Source organism: Melanotaenia boesemani, chromosome 16, assembly GCF_017639745.1.
Source record: "Melanotaenia boesemani isolate fMelBoe1 chromosome 16, fMelBoe1.pri, whole genome shotgun sequence".
NCBI classification, from domain to species: Eukaryota; Metazoa; Chordata; class Actinopteri; order Atheriniformes; family Melanotaeniidae; genus Melanotaenia; species Melanotaenia boesemani.
Window position 1 is genome coordinate 3,415,884 of NC_055697.1, and position 19,748 is coordinate 3,435,631.

General features: G+C 42.3%; 1 protein-coding gene across 2 annotated transcripts in view; it reads right to left on the reverse strand.

Moving 5' to 3' along the window:
• cdh31 (cadherin 31) overlaps positions 1-19,748 on the reverse strand; it is an 89,221-nt gene that overhangs the window by 4,632 nt on the left and 64,841 nt on the right. The window contains exons 1-14 of one of the 2 annotated variants that reach the window (XM_042009634.1): positions 15,806-16,172; positions 14,534-14,648; positions 11,629-11,717; positions 10,683-10,886; positions 9,638-9,775; positions 7,727-7,882; positions 5,959-6,103; positions 5,056-5,228; positions 4,517-4,645; positions 3,470-3,655; positions 3,061-3,305; positions 1,404-1,546; positions 1,063-1,154; positions 228-360 (exon numbers count right to left, since the gene is read on the reverse strand). In XM_042009634.1, coding sequence (XP_041865568.1) covers positions 228-360; positions 1,063-1,154; positions 1,404-1,546; positions 3,061-3,305; positions 3,470-3,655; positions 4,517-4,645; positions 5,056-5,228; positions 5,959-6,103; positions 7,727-7,882; positions 9,638-9,775; positions 10,683-10,886; positions 11,629-11,717; positions 14,534-14,648; positions 15,806-15,886 — 2,029 coding nt within the window. In that variant the 5' untranslated portion in view covers positions 15,887-16,172. Of the gene's footprint in view, positions 1-227; positions 361-1,062; positions 1,155-1,403; positions 1,547-3,060; positions 3,306-3,469; positions 3,656-4,516; positions 4,646-5,055; positions 5,229-5,958; positions 6,104-7,726; positions 7,883-9,637; positions 9,776-10,682; positions 10,887-11,628; positions 11,718-14,533; positions 14,649-15,805; positions 16,173-19,748 lie in introns of those variants that run through there. The other variant, XM_042009633.1, reaches the window with a different exon arrangement.

The window sequence follows — 19,748 nt, forward strand, 5'->3', positions numbered from 1 at the left end:
AAAGATTCTTGGTGATACAATAAAGAAACTTGTAAATTAAATTGTTTCTAAAATGAAGCCGGACTGAGGAGGAGGTCCGTCTGTGGTCCGTTCACCAACCAGCAGGTGGAAACTTCGCTGGTCTGCAGGCAGCAGTTCTGGAAAAGTTTCTTTGTACAGCACTTCCGGTTTGTGCCGGTTCCTGACATGTTCCCTGTTGGTTTAGTTTCAGTCAGAAGTGTACGTACTGTTCGAGTCCATAGTAGCGGTCCAGTTGGATTTGCCGCTGCTGGGTATAGAAACCCTGTACGGGGCAGAGAAGCCTGGTCCATCTTTATCCACCACAGTCAGGGTCTGAGGAGCTGGTTTCTTGTTGCAGATCTGAAGAAACAAGGTCACATTAGAACTTGTCTTTATTCTGATCAGGTTACTGCTTCAGGTTCAGGCTTCAGCAGCCAGTAGATTTAATGGGGCACATGGACTCTGCAGAGGTGAGTCAGTTCAGGTGGTCAGGATTATGACACACATGTAAAAAATGGACACGTATGTAGATGTAAATAACTAGCAGATGTGGAAAAGTTGCTCTGATCATTGTGTGGAATACTGGATCATTCCCGGGATTAAATGTTTTATTGATCCATGCTGATCTGGAAGCTGTGATGCACATGAAAATTCATAATGAAATAAAATGTTTATTATTTTCTATGTATTGGATAAAATAATCTCAAGACTTTAGATATAAAAACGCCTCATAAAATATCAAAGTAAATAAAAATGAAACGTGAACAGATAAAATTTTATTCTAATTTTTTCTCCAGTAATTTCACGTTGTTCATCTTGATAAAGGTCTTGTACTTCTTTGTACTAAAACTTCATTTACAGGTTAATATGCTGTTATTTTACTGGTCTGACCCCCTGGAGACCAGGCTGAGCTGAATGTGGAACCTGGACTGACTGGTTTAGGGGGAACTGGGCTGAAAGTTATCCTACAGTGGAACAATGTTGGGAAACTGGTTTAAAATCACACCAATGCACCAACAACATGCATAACAGCTTTTATCTGCAATGAAGAGCAAGACACACCCTGAAATCCCGTTCCACGATGGAGGGAGCGTGGTCGTTGACATCTTCAAGCTGAATGAACAGCGTACCAGTTCCTGTGGCTGGAAGCTCATCTGGTGACAGGACAGACGAACAGTTCAGTCTTTTATCTTAACTTTAAACACACCTCGGCTGGGTGAGGCTTCATCAAATATAAAGATCTTTTCAATCCTTGTAGAAAGCAGTTTCCAGGCAGGCTAAAGGAAGGCAGCAAGTCTAGATTCCTGTCTCTCATTCTTACGTAATTACACAATTTTTTGGACAGTCATCCAACATTTCTTCCATAATAACATCTGTACACACCAGTGCTCCACCATACGTACCATTATCATATGCACCAATAAGAGCCATGTATCTGTTGTCTTTAACAAATGGGGACTCCCTGTCCATTTTGCTTTTCACGGTAATCCGGCCATTCTCTGAGTCCACGTTCAGCCAACCAGCAGGGTCGCTTATCATCCGATACCTGGACAGAAAGCAGACAAACAGCCGCCCCGTCACCAACAGATCTGCTCCTCCTACTGGAAACTTGACTGTGTTCCATCATCATACTAGTCTGAATTAAATTATTATCGAAAACTAATCTGATTACTGTCAGCAATGCGAACCAAGCTCTGGCACCGGTCGTACAGAGACCAGACAGCTCATACAAGGGGGTCCGGCACTCCAAACTCCCCCCCACAGGATTCCCCGGGGGACACGGTTGAATGTCTTCTCAAAGTCCACAAAGCACATGTAGACTGGCTGAGTGAACTCCCATGCCCCCTAAAGACCCTGAAGAGGGTGTGGAGCTGGTCCACTGTTCTATGACCGGGTCAAAAACCACACTCTCAGTCTGTTGTGGTGAAGAAGGGGCTGAGTCAAAAGGCAAAGCTCTGGATTTACCGGTCGATCTATGTTCCTACCCTCACCTATGGTATCGAGCTGTGGGTAGTGACCGAAAGAACCAGATCGCGAATACAAGCAGCTGAAATGAGTTTTCTGCGCAGGGTGGCCGGGCTCTCCCTTAGAGATAGGGTGAGAGGCTCGTGATCCGGGAGGGGCTCAGAGTAGAGCCGCTGCGCCTCCACATCGAGAGGAGCCAGATGAGGTGGCTCGGGCATCTGGTCAGGATGCCTCCTTGGACGCCTCCCTGGTGAGGTGTTCCGGGCACGTCCCACCGGAAAGAGGCCCCGGGGAAGACCCAGGACACGCTGGACAGACTACATCTCTCGGCTGGCCTGGGAACGCCTTGGGATCCCTCCGGATGAGCTGGCGAATGTGCCCGGAAGGCTGGGTTTCCCTGCTTAGGCAGCGTAACCTGACCCCGGATAAGCGGCAGAAAATGGATGGAAAGTATATTTAAATGTTCAAAAGCAGCTGGACAAACCAAACGTAACAGGAAAAGAGCGTTCGGTGAATCACTTCTGTTAACATTGCTCCTTGGTAATAAATCTACCATTGGAAAGTATTTATTACCTTGTCTGCCACTCCCAACAGCTGATTCTAGATTTAGCTTAGCTTTAATTATACCATTGTAAGTTACAAAAAAGTTCATTTAATCTTAGTGATTAAAAAAAAAAATCATTCCCTGAAGTTAATTTATTTAACTCAAGATCATTTTAACTTCTACGTAACAGCATGACCCCGATCAGCAGCAGAACAACTTCATGCTTCCGTCTCCTGCACGTCCACGTCAGCTGCAGTTCACTAAAAATGGCCGACCAGATATTCGGAGAACAGCCACCTCGTCTCTCTGCCTGCAGCAGGAACAGGCAGCCTGAAGCTAGTCTGCAGTCCGTTCCGGTAGCAGCAGCAAAAACAACAGCTCAGTTATTTGTAGTAATAAATGGATAAACACACATCTGGGTTGTTGCTTCGTTTGTACTGAGGGACAGGAAGCTCTCCATTAACTGATCAAATGAAAACATGTTATTAATAAACTTCTGATTATTTTATCCTCCAGCTCTGAAAACATCTGTTTCACCACTTTGGCCTTACATGACTTTCTGTTTGCGTGCGGTGTCGGGGTCAGACGCCGTGTAGTCTGTCACGTGACTCTTGACTGCGAGGTCCTCGGGTTGGGAGACCTGCTTCTCTTGTGGATTAAAGATAGGAGGTTCGTTGACATCCAGCACTGTGACCACAACTGTGGCGGTGGAGGTTGGCAGTGGAACAGCAAAAGGGACCTCATTCTCCACCGTAACCACCAGAGTGTGTTTGCTGCTCCTCTCAAAGTCAAGACCCTGGTTTAATGGAGGCAAACAGCAGGTCAGCAACATCAGACTGAACAAGTTCTTCAGCCTCTGCTTTACTCATGTGGAATAAACTGCAAAATTAATTTAGGATCAAATCATTTTCCCCCAACTTTAATCCTGTAGCTCAATCCAAAACCCGACTTTCTTCCTACCTTCACCGTCTTTAGAATTCCTTCTTGTTTGTTAGGTCCTGTTTCCACGGTGAAAAAATTTCCAGGGTCTCCAAGAATAATCTTGAACTTGGAATTCCAGGCAGGGGAATTAGGCTCATCTCCATCTGTTACCTCCATTTTAATGACCACAGCATCCACTTTATTTTCTGGAACTGATGCTTCGTACTGGAAAATACGAAGCACATATTAAACTTGTTGCTGCACATTATTTAGTTGTGCATTCAGGTTTTACAATGAACACGTGGAAACTTTACATGCTTATGTACATATTTATACACTGTCCACCTGGCCCTGTTGGACCACATACTGAACATATTACTCATTTGAGTGGGTCCTTGTTTGAGATATCCCGTGACAAAGAACTTTTAACTTGAAATAAAGGTTTTCTTATTCTCAATACTGCTGTGGTCTCTGCTGGTCTCATCAGGGTGGTGTAGGCTAGAGTTTTGATCTGTGAAGTGATCGAGGAGACACATTCATCCCGGCTGCTCGGCCTTTGACACAGACTGCATTGCTGTGTCTGTTAATCGTGATGATGCCACAGCAGAAGACTCGCTGGCACGTCTGTTTGCTTCTGCCCCACATTACACAGCTCTGCAATCTCTAAGTGTCTTTCAGGTGTACATGGTGGAGGTATTCGGCCCAACAGCAACCTGGCCATCTTGGATGCTCTCTACAGACTCCTGTACTACCACAGAGGAGTGGTGGTAGTCTACCTGGCCCACAGAGCAGACCTCGATCTGTCTGGGGACCCCCAAGGACGGTTATTCATAAGTGTAACTCGCCTTCTCTGACTAATAAAAACCAGCATAATTTTTACTGCTTTAATCTGGCTAATTATTTATCCATTTGTTTTTATTCACTTGTCCCAAATACTCTGAGCAACTACAATACAAAGATTTACTGCAGTAGAGATGGATCTCTGTGGGATTTAGGGGTAATTTTTTTATGACTTCTTCATGAAGCTGATCATCAACTGTAATAACTAAACAGCAAACATGGGTTAAACAGGATGGTTATACTTACAGAGGACTGAGTAAAGACTGGAGCGTTGTCATTGCTGTCCGTCACCTTGAGAATCACTTTTGCTTCTGTACTCAACCATTTTCCCTCCCCGTCTGCAGCTCGTACCACCAGTGTGTACTGAGGTAGTATCTGTTGGAAGAAAAACAGTCAGTCAGACTTCAGTCTCTGAAGGCGACGTAAACAGACACCATGTCAGGATCTGAGTTCTCTGGTGCGCCCCCTGGTGGAATTCTCCATTAACAAACATACTCAAAGCAGAGGTCCCCAACCCTGGTCCTCAAAGCCCACTATCCTGCAGGTTTTAGATGTCTCCCTGCTGCAACACACCTGATTCAAACTAAACAGCTCTCTGACAGGCTCTGCACAAGTCTGCTAATGAGCCATTTATTTGAGTTAGGTGTGTTGCAGCAGGGAGACATCTAAGACCTGCAGGATAGTGGGCCTTGAGGCCCAAGGTTGGGGACCTCTGCGTTAAAGGGTTAACATTTATTCCCTCATAGGAGCTGGCTGCTCACATGAACACGTTTTTAAAGTCTCACCTCTCTGTCCAGCCCACCAGAATTGACTCGGATCATTCCAGTCACTTCGTTAATAACGAACATTTTATCACTGGGCTCCTTCGGGTCCTGGCTCACAATGCTGTAGCGGATTATAGAGTTGAGATTATCTGGCTCGTCTAGATCTGTAGCATTAACCTGAATCACCTCGTGACCTGAAAAAAGGAAATACACAAGTTAAAGATAAAAGGCTTCTCAAGGGTTTTAAAAAAGTAAAAAGATTTACTAAAACTAGGTCCGACAGACCAAAAACCATCTTTCCAAACTAATCTTTGTATATGTGAGAATCTCCACATCCGCAAAAGAGACCACAAAAGGACGTCCAATCTGCTCAACGGTGCAGAAGAGGGTGCCAGAGAGCAGCTCACACAGAAAGATCATAGACTTAAAGCATCAACACAGCAGCACCTCACAGATCCAACAGAGAAGCTTCAGCCATGAGTTTTATATGCATCAAATACAGATGATTCAGAATAAATGTACAAAATGTAAAAAAAAAAAATTAACTGTTAACACAATGTTGAGAAACACAAAAAAATGGAATTTAAAATGGAGGTTCAGCACCTGGACCAACAAATTCCAGATACCGAATCAGAACGCCAACGTATCTGTGCAATCAAACTGAACACCACGCTACACGGCATGCCGGTTCTACAAGTCAAAACAAAATTAAATGTAGGAGGCTCAGAGTCAGGATGACTGTACAGAACAGAGGCAGATGTTCTTCACAGCTCCAGATGTGGCTGACAACCGACTGTCGGCTTGATGCGTTAGAAGCCTGAAAGAATGCTGGAGCTAGTTTTAAATCATGCTATTTAAACGTATCACACTTGTGTGCTGGATGAGTTAACCGATGTTGATCAGAAAATGAATCTGTGACATTACCTAAAGGTGAGGCCTCAGCAACTTCTCCCAGGTAGGTGGATTGACTGAAAACAGGATGGTTGTCGTTCTGATCGCTTACTTTCACTATGATATCCATCGGCTGCTCAGCCTGTCCTGAACCTTCTGCAACAGCATGTGCTTTAAACTGCAAGGAAAACAACGTTTTATCATGAAGGGAAATCAAACCACAAACATCGTTCAGGTTCATCAGTGTAGTGTGCTCCCCAACGACATCATGCATCATGTCCAGCTAATGATCACAAGATGAAGACAACAAATCAAAAACCACAAACAGGACATTTACTCAGAGGTATGCAATACAACTCTGCTCGCACCAACACCGGTAGAATTACTGGTAGAAAATGTAATATTGTGATATCACTGGTCATCAGTGTCGGCTGTTTAACTTCAGTCGTCACATCTGCTGGTTTTAGGACAGAAATCATCACCATGGAGACGGTTAGTGAGGTGATGATGTATAAATTCTGAATTATGATCTAGAACATGGTAGAGATGATGCAGAACATATAGAAGAATTACATGCTGCATTTACTGACCCTTGGACATCTGACGTTGACCCAAGAGAAAATCAGTAAATATTTGTAGCATCGGCTCGTTCTGCTGATACGGTAAAAACGGAGAGATTTCAGGCTTAGTCACAAACGGTGATTAATCATGAGCGAGAGATGGAAACAGACCAGTTCTCTCTTCCCTTTAAAAACCTACTTTAAAGAATTCAGGTTGAGCTTTAAAATGGACTCAGCAGGTGACTGCAGGACAGACAGCATACAGGTGTATATTTACTACAGCAGCTCAGAAAGTATGTGTGTGAACGCCGCCCACTGCACACACACTGCATTCACCCCGACGCCTGACTCCACCGACCACCATGACAGTCCATCACCGGCTAGCTGGTCTGTGGGAAATGCTGCACAGCGCCCGTCTGCTGATAAACTTTCTCGGTAGTTACTGAGACTTTAAACACGGGTCGTTCACACGGTTTAGTTTTTAATAGGAAAAATAAGGTGCCTCCTCAGGACGCATCGATAGGGAGTTTACTGCGCCCTTTCAGATTTTAATGCGTCAGGGATGCAGGACATGTATCTAGCAACATCTCTGATCTCCCATTGGTATGGTTTTATCCTGCCATACGTCTTATGCCTAGTCGGGCAAACGGTGGAAGGATTTTACCGAAGCTGCGACTTCTCGTTTGGCTGAAGACATCAATATCACCTCCGGTATCGTCAAGAGATATTTGATAAAAATATTTTGGTGATATTGTCCACCTCTACTACTATTCATGAAAACTATACATCATTGTAAAACTCAAATGACATTATCTCATAAACACATGAATAGCGTGGAAATATGAGTTTGAACCATGTTTACACAAAAACACAATAACCCCTGATGATAATTTAGGCGTTTCATTTAGTTTTCTCCATATCATGATACATTACTCACAAAAAGTAAAAGGGTGTTTGGGTTTTTATATGATGACAGAATGTACCTAAGATGTATTACATCATGACGATGACTCAGTCTGTTCATTCAGCCCTAACTGCAGTAACAACAAGTCACCAGTAGGTGGCAGCAGCATACTATACCAGCAATTTTATTACATTTATACCTACTGACCATGAAATAGATGAATATAATGTAACTCAGGATGAAGTCAGACCTGGTTTGCTGCAGCAAGCCGTCTTTGGTTCAGCCTTTCATGGTCTGGGATTAAAGAGTGTAATAAGTTTTTAGAGACGATGCTTACCACATAAACTGCTTGCTTCTCTCTGTCCAGAGGCTGTGTGACATACAGAACACCAGTGTCTCTGTCGATGGTGAAAAGTTTTACAGGAGGCAGATCAGCTCCTGGACCAGTGATGCTGTAATAGATCTTCTTTTCTTTGTCCCCATCAGAGCGGATCTGCATAAACATCAGGACTTGGTTAAAATCAATAACTTTAGTTTTAATACTGGTAAATGCAGTAAAGATTTGTACTGTTTGTTGTCAGACAAATACAAATGTTTGAGCATCAATAGCTTCTTTAAGTATTATTCCATTAAATTTTACATGGACTTCTGTGCAATAAATTGAAAATGAATTTATTAAGCACGTTAAACCCTCTGGGGTCGACCTGCAACTCCAGATCGCATCTCCAGTTTAAGATGCCGTAGCAGCAAGATGCAGCGAGCATCCAATCCAATATCTCCAGTCTCCTCCAATATTAATGTCAACCTCTCATAATGAACCAAAACACACCATCTACATTGTTTTCAATAAGTCTCATTGTTTTATATCATTTTATCAATAGTTTAATTCTTCCCATGTTTTCAGGTCTCTCTGCAGCTGCTCCATATCTGAACCTCTAGCAGAGATACGGTGAAGTTTTCTTCTCACAGCTGCTATTTAACATGTTCCTCTCAGACTGAATTTACTCTTTTAAAGCCCATCAAGCTCCCCTATCAACGTAATAGGTACATCGCCGTCCTCATGCTTCCATGTGTCTTTCCGTTGCCATGGTTGTTCAGTCACTCCTCCACTAGTGGACCTGTTGGTGGCGGAAATGCGCCACTATGAAGTTGTTTGAAACCACCTGACATGCCCTGAACAGATCGTTTTCTTCTTCACTAGTTTGTTGCATGCGATGGTCGCATGTTGGCAAGACTGCTCAGTCACTGGTTTACGGTGATACTTCTCCTTTTACTGCATCAAGTGGCAGATCTGCAAGGCCCCTGACAACGGACCAATTACGCAGGTAAGCGATGCAGGAGATGGACAAACCTTCAGCTTTTAATTGATAAAACTTTTGGATTCTGTTTGGCAATTGATCATTTTTAACTATTAACTTGAACAAGGTCTTCAAATGTGGACATTTTCAGTTTTGATGCCGAGTCTGTTGGTTCTGTAAAAGTGGATTTAGTCTTTGTTCTTATAGCTTCTTTGTTATTGAATATAAATGTTACCATTTTTCTTCCTCTTCGCACTCTTTAAGGGTTAATGAACTACACTAAAAGCTGAAAGGGTGACTGCTGAGGTATTTATATAGCGCTTTTCTGTACCTGGAATGATACCCAAAGCCCTTTACATATACACCACATTTACAAGGTGCTAACCACGACCCATCAGGAGCAATTAGGGGTTCGGTGTCTTGCTCAGGGACACCTCCACATGAGCTAGACAGGCCGAGGATCGAACCGGCAACCCTCAGGCTACAAGACGAACGCTCTACCCACCAAGCCATGCAGGTCTGTGATGGTCGTCGTGCTTTAGTCTCTGAGCCAGAAGAACCAGATAATACAGATAAAACTTAAAATTTGAATATCGTGCTAAATCCTAATTTATTTCAGTAATTCAACTTAAAAGCTTAAGTGAGACATTTCAAGCATTTATTTGTTCCAATTGTGATGATTACAGCTCATAGCTGATGAAAACTCCTAAACAATCTAACCAATGCTTGAAACATCTGTGTTGATTCTAATTTAGAGTTTCACCTGTAAATACTGGTTCAGTCGTGTTGGTCACTGTCCCAAAACAAGGCAGTGAAGTGTTATCTTTAAGAGGTTTGTAATGCAACTGTGGCTTTATTGCAACCACAAAGAGAGAAAAGTCAGTTTAAACACCAAACAAACACCACGATGACCCATGAAAGTACAAATAGTTAAATCAGGTTCCTCTTACTTGAGTAATTTTTTGAGGGAATTTGTCTCTGGCATTCTCTTGAACGGACATTTCAGGAATAACCCAGCCTCTCTTCCTCCTCCTCAGACCTTTAGACTTGGGGAAGTAGATGACGGGCACATGTTGATCATCTGCAGTCTGAAAACACACCAACGTTTTATCAGTACAGAGCTGAGCTGTGAGATCTAACATCCTAAAAAACATCATTAACTTATGTTTCTTCATGTTTTTACGGTCTTCAGACCTTCCTGGGTTTCAGTGAATTTACTAACATTGTTAAGCCATTACAGCCTTCTTCGTGTCCACAAGACATTATCCCCAGTCCTCTGTTTAAAGACGTTTTTGATCGTATTGGTCCAGGTATGGTGCATGTCTGGCTGTTTTCCTTCTGCCCTGAAACATGCCGTGGTCCAGCCACTCATCAAAAAGAGTAACCTTGGATCCAAATGTGCCGTCCAACTTTAGACCCATCTAAAAACTGTCATTTGTGTCTAAGGTCTTAGAGAAAGTTGCCTACGACCAGCTGCAAGCTTACCTTGACTTAATGAAACTGGTGAAAAGTTTCAACCTGGCTTTAAATTGTGGCATAGCACTGAAACGGCCCTCTTACAAGTTTTTAATGACCTTCTTTTAACTGTCGACTCAGCGAACTCTGCAGACGCATACAGCCCTACCGGTTTCCTGTTTCTCCAATAAGAGCTTTTCTATGAATTTAGGACACAACTCTCCACTTAATTATGGTGTAGCCCAGGAGTCGATACTAGTGCCTGTTTTTCTCATTTTGTATACGCTCCCCCTAGGTTGTGTTTTTAAAAAGCATAAAGTCTGTTTGCAGACAACATTCAGATTTATCTGCCTAAAACTGCCAGTGTGCAGTTAAAACGCTGCAGGATTGTTAACTACGTACAGGCATGGATGCGTGCTAACCTCCTGAGCATAAATAAGAATAAAACTGAGATTTTATGCATTTGAATTTCTATGCAGACAGTAGCTATGAAAACATCTGATACCATGGAGGAGGTGAGGGCTCCACATTTAAACCCACCTCTGTGTTGTTACTGGACTCCACTATACTAGGGTGGTGCTCCGCATTCTGGTGGTGGTTTCCATGGTGACGCTCCGCATTCTGGTGGTGACGTACATCATGGTGCAACACCATAACAGGAACAGTGTGTTTGTGACCTTGAGTGTCCCAGGCATGGATGAAGAACCTCCGGAGTCCCTCATGAAGATGAACCCGTCTCTTCACCTGGACGAGACAAACGTCAGGAGTTACCGACAGGTCTGGATTCTGCTGTTAAAGCACCGTTACAGACTCATCCAGTCTTCAGTTTAATGTCACTCAAACCAAAAAGACCCAAACTGGCTTTGACTGCTGCATGTCCTGGTGTTTATGCTGGATTTGGGTCTGAAACCTTCTTTATGTTAAAGTACCGCAACGTTTGATCTGAAGCAGCTTGATCAAAGACTGAAAATCTAATGAAAGAGGTTCATTGGTTTTGTCCTGTTGGCCTGCAGCTGTTCTTATGCGTGGTTGGTTAATGTGAGCGAGGAACAGATCATTTACATGTTCATTCAAGTGTTAGAGATTTATGTTCATATTGATTGTTTAGTTTAGTTAGGGGATTAAATTAATAAGTGGTAAAGCAAGTTGAATAAATACATAAAATTACATAAAAAAAACATTTTATTTAATAATAATTATTATTAACATAATAATTGAACTGAAGAATCAAAGATCCACAAATCTGCAGAAAAAGCCTGGTGAACATTACTTTGGTGGTTGCTATGGTTACCAGGTTTCAGATGGTCATTACCAGCACAGAATTATAAACAAAGATTTACTTTTAGTTAAAAAACTATCATTAAATATGAAAATGATCTTTCTACATATGAAAATACTTTATAAAGCCTTTATCTGAAAAAAACTACTAACTCAACTCAAACCACATCATCATCATCATGAAATTGGACCGTTAAACTATACTCACCGTTAACGTGCCGTCGGTCTTCACCTGGAAGCGACTGTCATCGGTGCTGAACATAAACATCCTGCGCTCGGTGCAGTCGGAGAAGCCAACTGAGGACAAAAAAGGAAATAAGCTCCAGTTACAACAACCTGTCTTCATTTCAGAGAAAGTAAAGTAAAACAGATGGAACACAAAGAGGTGATTCAGAACTTCTCGTTCATGGACCGAACATCTCTGCATCGGCTAAAATATCATCCGAGAGGAGCCAGTGTCCGTCGCACGGAGCTGACAGAGACACTACACCCAAACTTTATTCACACAGTAAGCAGCTGATGCTGGAAACCAGCGCGGTGGATTATTAGAAAACTGGGTCAACAACTGATCAATGACTGGATTCTGATAATATCCTTAGAACATGGCGGAGGATGGATATGTAGCAGGGCATTAGCTGGAGGCAGTTTTGACCCGTTAAGCAGAGTTCTTATAGAAAAGTGTTTCTATAAGCCCCGTCCCTGCAAAAAAGTCGAGTTAATTCCGTTTACCGGCGTGATATTCAATTACTGCCTCACTCAAAACAAAGCTGTAATTTTAAAAAGACGAAACTTTCAGGTTTCATGTTTGGAGGAGATTTAGTACAGCTAAAAAACATGTACGGCTAGACAGCAAGGTAAAAGAAGAACACATTGATCCAACCGAGCTCTGGCTCAGGCCCGGCTGGCGGATAAGCGCCGTAAACTGGTAATGAGAGGATCACCCTACGTGTACAGACATGGCTGAAAACTATTACAAAAGGAGGCTTAATACGAGCATGGCTTTATTCAGAACCAGAAGCTGATCTGCTTTAACCAGAATATATGAGACAGTAAGAAAAAACAACCTGTACAAGGCCTGGGTGAAGAAGTCTAACAGGGGAACATCAGTGGATAAATTATGGCGAGTCCCAACAGAAAGTTAAACCTCTTGGAGAGCATTTAGTGGGAAGGAGACCCAGCAGAGCCTGCATTACTCCTCCCCACCAGCAGAGAGAAATCCAGCAGCATCAGCTTCAAAACTAAGGTTTTAAACTCTCAGATCATCTTTTCCTGTTTAACACAGCCGAAATATTCTTATCAGTCACAGAATTAACACTAAAACTCCCAGGTACAGGCTGGACCACTAGCGACGGGGAGCCAGTACAGGTTGGACCACGGTCCCGGCTGGACCACTAACTACGGGGATACGGTACGGGCCTGACCACAGTTCCGGCTGGACCACTAGATACAGGAGCTGGCCCCAGCTGGACAACTAGCTATGGGGAGCTGGTACGGGCTGGGCCTCTAGCTACAGGGAGCCGGTACAGGCTGGACCACGGTCCCGGCTGGACCACTAACTACGGGGATACGGTACAGCCCAGACCACAGTTCCGGCTGGACCACTAGATACAGGAGCTGGTCCCGGCTGACAGGAGAAAATGCAGAGCGTCTGTTTCCCTCCATTATAACCTGTAGCTGCTAAATTGGAAGGATTAAAAACATACTTTTTAATAAATGTTTCCATTAAAAAACACAACATTATATTATTTTGTCATTTTTATGAGTCAAGTTGAGGAAACAAAAGTAGTATCAGCTCCAAATGTCGGCAGCCTGTATCGGCAATCGGCTATGAGGGAAAGAATAAAGTTATCTAATGGTACAGTTTGCAGCCAGGCTAAGAAATCCATGAAGAATTAGCTGCTCTGATATATGCGTCAGTAAACCAAGTTCAAGTTAGGAAAGGTGGAAGAAATTAGAAAGAAAACAGAAAATATAACATTGAAAGACATTTTCAGTACAAACGGTATTTGGTGAAGATTATTTCCCAAGTCCTGTGTGAAGCTGAGCGGTGCAAACATTTAAATGAGTGGATCAGTCCCCAAACTTAATATAGCTGCAGGTCAGGACGTAAAGCCGTAACACTGTCGTTCATTATAACATCACAGCATCTAATCTTGGACCTGAGTAAAACTAGAGACATGTCCCTCGCTACTAAGGCCTTCGTGGACAGAAGCATTAAAATGACTGATTCAGCTCCTGCAGACGCCATCATTTATGGGTAATGTTGATACTAAGCACATAGCGGAGGTGTGTGTGTGTATGAACACTGGTGGTGCACAGGTTTGGCATTTTTTTGTTGTAACACATAAAAAGCTAAAATAAATAAATATTTCTGGTTATTTTTAAGAGTTAAATCAGTTTTGTGGCTCTATTTTTATTTTGTAGGATAGGCGGTGAACATAGTTCCTGTTAAACATTAAATGTTGCAGACCCGTGTTATACCAATACAATGGGATTCTCCAAAGGTACTAAACAGCACAGATAATCTCTACTTCTCTATGTTCAGGAGCCCCAACATGCTTCTAGGTCTTTTAGAGCTAAAAAACACATTTACAGATGCCACAGAAACATCTCCCACCGACCACTGCACACTTAAATGCTGCTTTCTACAGGTAAAAATACTTTATTCATACGTACACAAACTAACAAGCAAAGATCCAAAGCAGCCAGACCACAATAAATCCTGTAAGTTTACACTTCAGAACTAGAGTTACACTAGACTTCAGAACTGAAAACATGCACAACAGCAGCTGCATTTAGGAGTCGGACACGGTTTGAACAGCAGAGCCTGCTAAACTGGCTCGGGAACATTGTTCTGGTGTGAAGGTGGGGGCGTTACAGGCGGAGGGCACGGCAAGACGAGACCTGAAGTTGTTCAGGCTGCTTCTGACAACAACTAATCTCCAGAGGGAGCTGTACCACAGGAACATTCAGCAGACGTAAGCACATTAATAGATGACTGAATGCTCAATTCTTCTGAATAAATCTCCTCTACATGCAAAAAAACAACCTCCCAGTTTGATTCCCAGCTCTGTGCATTCGACTCAAAGGACAGCTTCCTGGTTTAGTCCCACCTTTTCCCAGTCTCGTGCCCTGCCTCAGGTACTCTCTGGTCACTTTAAATATCAGCGAGTTGGACTCAAATCCAGGTTCACATGATGCCTCCTCCACAGCATCCAGAGCCCAGGCCTAGAAAAGAGAAAGAGAGAGAGAGAGAGAGAGCCTTCATCCAACCTGAACTTTTATGAAACACACCGAATCTGCACAACTTTCAGTAGAAACGAGTCCTGATTTGACGCTTTAATGCGACATGATGTGCTGAAAAACCTCCGACTTGAATTTCTTTTTTTAAAAATACCAAATATCTAAATATTCAAATAAATAAAATAATTAGCTCTGATAGCCAATTATTGATCGGATTTGGATCAATTAAAGAAGAGTAAACAATCAGAGGGCTTAAAAAAAACAAAGATGGCGGCTCCTTTTTCTACTTGTCCTTAGTTTGGTTTATAAAATCTTTAAAATGATGGAGGATAGAATGAACCAATCTAAATCTTTGACAGAAAAGACTTAAAAATATAAATTCTAAACTTAAAAAATATATATACATTTCTAGTAAATACTGAAACTTTATTCATTACAGAACTTTTCTAAACAAATATGAAAGCCTTTAATACAACAGCATGTGAAATTAAAATCAAGTAAACCCATTTAAATGAATATATGAATACAAATTGGAAAACATTTAATAAATTTAAATACATACATTTTTTCTAAAGTTCTGCATGAAAAAGTCACGTTTTCTACTTCACATGTAGAAAAAAACATTTATTTATTCTCTGAGATTTTTAGGTTGAGGGAATAAAATGTCCATTAAACACCTGTTAGTATTGCTTATTATCTAAACATTTCTTTACGTTTAGAAACTTTTCATTAAGCCGCGTGAGCTGGAATTTAACCTGCTGACGTCACCAACGGACGCAGGGCGAGGCCCGCGTGCACGAACCTGTAAAAAACACGTAAAAAAAGGTGGTTTCCATTGACCGTTTTTAAGTGTAAACACGAACACGGAGCGAATTTTATTATTTTCTAACGAGCTTCTAGTCCATCCAGCCGCAGCAGACCCGAACCAGGACCAACAGAACTGGTCCTGAACCCAAATCTAAACTTAATCGATCAATAAAAGAGATAAAACCAAATTTCTGAGCTAAAGTAAAAGAAAAGCCCACAGCAGGGCTTTAATCACGAAAAGGCGAAGTTCGATCGCATGAAACGTCAAATTACACACAGACAACCAGAAAATGACGAGAACTGGTGGTAAAGTTAAGGTCAACAGGAAGTCTTACCTGTAAAACTAAAGAAAATCCCAAAACCGCGACCCAAGCGGTCCCCATCTGTCTGAAAACCCTCTGCTCAATATTCCTCATAAAAATTGAGAAAAACTGCAATGAAAAGGATTTAAATATATTCCGTGAGAGTTTTCGTCGAAGCTTCCTCGTCTTCTTTTTCTTCTTCTGCTACTTTCAGCGTCTGGGGACTTAATCAGCGCGAGCTGCTGCAGGTACGCTCAGCTTATGACGTCAGCGTCCAGGTGTGCCTGTTCCGGGTTTCCAGATATGGGCATCAGTCTGAGTAACACCGCAGACAGAAACCAGGAGTTTCTGTTAGCTTCTGGTCACAGCAGATAACAGCAGGTCAAATCTGCTGCTGCCATCGCTGTTATTAATGAGTAGACTCAACTTCCAGCTCAGAGCTTTCACTCCCTTCCACCTCTCTCTCTCTCTCTCTCTCTCTCTCTCTCTCCCTCTCTCTCTCTCTCTCTCTCTCTCTCTCTCACTCACTCTCTCTCTCTCTCCACAACACTCACTTTACTGTTTGTCTGTTTGCTGCTTTTAGTCAAAATGAACAATACAGCTGTTAACCAGTAAACCCAAAACGAACCATTTCCTGGTGTGGAAAGTCATTCTCGTGAAACCAGTTTGGAAACCAACAACAGCCCAAATAAAAACCAGAAAGCTGCAGAAACTAAGTTCCAAATTTCATAAATAAAAATTGAAATGGTAAAATGCAGTGAAAACATTAATACCTGCAAGGATACATACATGAAGCTGAAAGGGCTTCTATAATGGATTCTTCTCATTTTAACGACTTAATGTGGATTTTCTTTTACTTTATTCTAGTTTATTTTTCCTAAAAGCTCAAATTAAAAAATGAAAGAATTTTTTTTTTTTCAAATTATTATTTCCCTACATTTCTTAACAAATATTTCTATCAAAACTCAGCATTTTGGAAGTTTTTGCCACAAAAGCTAAGTTATACAACAAATAATGATAAATAATGAACCCCTTCTCATGTCATGGATCGGGGGTCTGCACCTTTTTCCTGTCCAGTTCTTATACTGGGGTTACCCAGATGGCCATGGACTTATGCAGGTTAAAACATCTGTGGTAAAGTGCATTTATTCAGCTATATTATATGAGCATTTCTTGCCAGCCCGCCATAACTATGGCTGTGTTGACCCATTAATCTGATTCAGGGGCCCTCTTTGGACACCCCTGCTAATAGGTGGCTGCTAGCCGCTGCTGGCTAGCCTAGCTTAAGCAAGCAGGTGCACAACAGCCAGGGACTAGCTAGCTGCTGCACTAGCTAACCCAAGTTACAGCCTAACTACTAGACTTGCTAGTCTGCCTAGTAAGTGGCTGTTTGCTTCATGGCTGTTGACTCATGGCGTTGACTAAATGTGAGTATAGCAGCCAAAAGCTGACCACATGACCACCACATGTGGCTCACCAGGAAACTGCCATAATCTATGTCCAGACAGGTTTCCTGTACGAGGACCACTTCTGGCCCACAAAATACTAGCCGTTCTACGGCTAACATCTCATGCATGTTAGCTATGAAGCCCCTTCCAGGGTCCTCTGATGTTTAACATGGAATATGTTGACCTCCCTGTTAAAGAACTACAACTATTTAAAGGCTGTTTTCTGGTATCTGTTTGGGTGAGGATGATATATTCGCAAATTACCCACGTCAGTGGGCATTCATGAGTCATCCAATAGAATGGAAAATAAATATATATACTATAAAATTTAATAATAATAATAAATTTTATTTCAAGGCGCCTTTCAAGACCCAAGGTCACCTCACAAAAGACAATTAAAATCAGTTAAAACATAAGACAAATCATCAGAACAAACATCATGCAGCAGACAGTTAAAAACATTAAGGTGAGAAGGCCAGTTTAAACAGATGAGTTTTAAGTTGTGATTTGAATGATGGAAGTGAGTCGATGTTACGGAGTTCAGGTGGGAGTGTGTTCCAGAGCTGGGGAGCAGAGCGACTGAAGGCTCTGCTCCCCATGGTGGTGAGACGGGCACGGGGCACAGAAAGGTGAATGGAGGAAGATGATCTGAGAGTGCGGGAGGGAGTAGCTATATGGAGTAGGTCAGACAGATATGGAGGGGCCAGATTATGGAGACATTTGAAGGTGAAAAGCAGGATCTTGTAGTTGATTCTGAATTTTATTGGGAGCCAGTGAAGTTGTTTGAGAACCGGTGTGATGTGTTGAAAAGAAGGTGTGCAAGTGATAATCCGGGCAGCAGAGTTCTGAAGAAGCTGTAGTTTATGAAGTGATTTATCGGGGAGACCAAAAAGAAGTGAATTGCAGTAATCGATTCTTGAGGTGACCAGACTGTGGACGAGGATAGCTGCAGCATGTGGAGTGAGCGATGAACGCAAGCGGTTGATATTTCGGAGGTGGAAGTAGGCAGACCGAGTGATGCTATTAATGTGTGAATGAAATGAAAGGGTGCTATCGAAAATGACGCCGAGACTTTTTACCTGAGGGGAGGGGAGAATAGAAGAGCTGTCAATGTTAACAGAGAAACTGTGAGATTTGGTTAAAGTGGTGGGTGTGCTGACAAGGAGAACCTTTTGTAATGTATACATTGTAATTATCAAGTTTGCCTCAGTGATAAACAGGAAAATAAGCCTGTTGTGTTTTAGTAGAACAGATATATTATACAATATGATAGGATATTATTTTATTAGTATGTTGGTAGAATGATGGAAAATAGTTACAATAAATAAAAAGTCAAATAAGATTGAAAATAAAGAAAAGCATCACTGTACACGTCTGTAGAAGTAAAATATTGTATGTAAAATATTGTGGCCCTGTTTTTTAATCGTTCATGTATCAGACAATTAAACTTAATTTATTATTATTATTATTATTGCAGGCTAGTGCATAGCTGTTTGTCTTGTTTGGCCTGGTGATGGCCCTGGTGATGGCCTGTGATGGCCCTGTGATGGCCTGTGATGGCCCTGTGATGGCCCTGTGATGGCTCTGTGATGGCCCTGTGATGGCCCTGGGATGGCCCTGTGATGGCCCTGGGATGGACTGGCAACCTGCGCAGGATGAACCCCATATTGTGTCCGATGGGTCCCTCTGGGACCAGAATGAAGCTGGTATAGAAAGAGTGGCCCTTATACACTGATCTAAAAGCAATTGCTCCAACTTTAGTCTGTTCCAACAGTGTGAACACCACTATGTCAAACATTTTTCCCACACATCACACTCAGCAAACACCAGCACCCACGTTTACTGGCTTTAAAGAAGTTGGGACATACCTTAACACTGATCCTCTAGATCTGCTGTGACTGAAAAATCAGGAGCTGGACGGATTTTTCTCGCCTCATAGTTGCTTTAGTTGAAAACCAACCTAAAAACAAGTCTAGTTAATGCAGTGGAAGCAGATTCAAAGTCATTACATGCCCCTGCTCCAGAGATTTTAGTCAGCAAGCTTTGATTTGTAAAACTGTAATGGGAATATTCTTCCTGTCATAGTCAAACGCTCTTAAAGATTTTGAGTGAATAGCCATGAAAGACAGGGGACTTCTCCAAAAGAAATTAAGTGATGTTATCTTCAGTCTTTCCCCTACATTAGTCAGCCACCCTTCCCACACAAAGACATGGGGATGTGTACTGGTCAGCTCACAGTGGCCACCACTTAGCCAGGGAAGGGTCAGTATGGGATGAAAAGAAAGGAACGGAGGCAGAGTGGGAGGAAGACAGCAAGCAGTTTCAGATTACACTCTTAGCTTCTTGAGTTTGAGTGATTCACTTCCTTATGGACGTCTATGGGTGTAATTGTTTCTTTAGTGTCTTTGTGGAGAGCTTGCTTTTCATCAGCATGGTGTGGACATGTGGAGCATGCTGTAGTTTCCATGCTTACATCTAGTTAGTAAAGCCTGTTCTGTAGGCGTGTGTTTAGGAATTCATTCATTCTA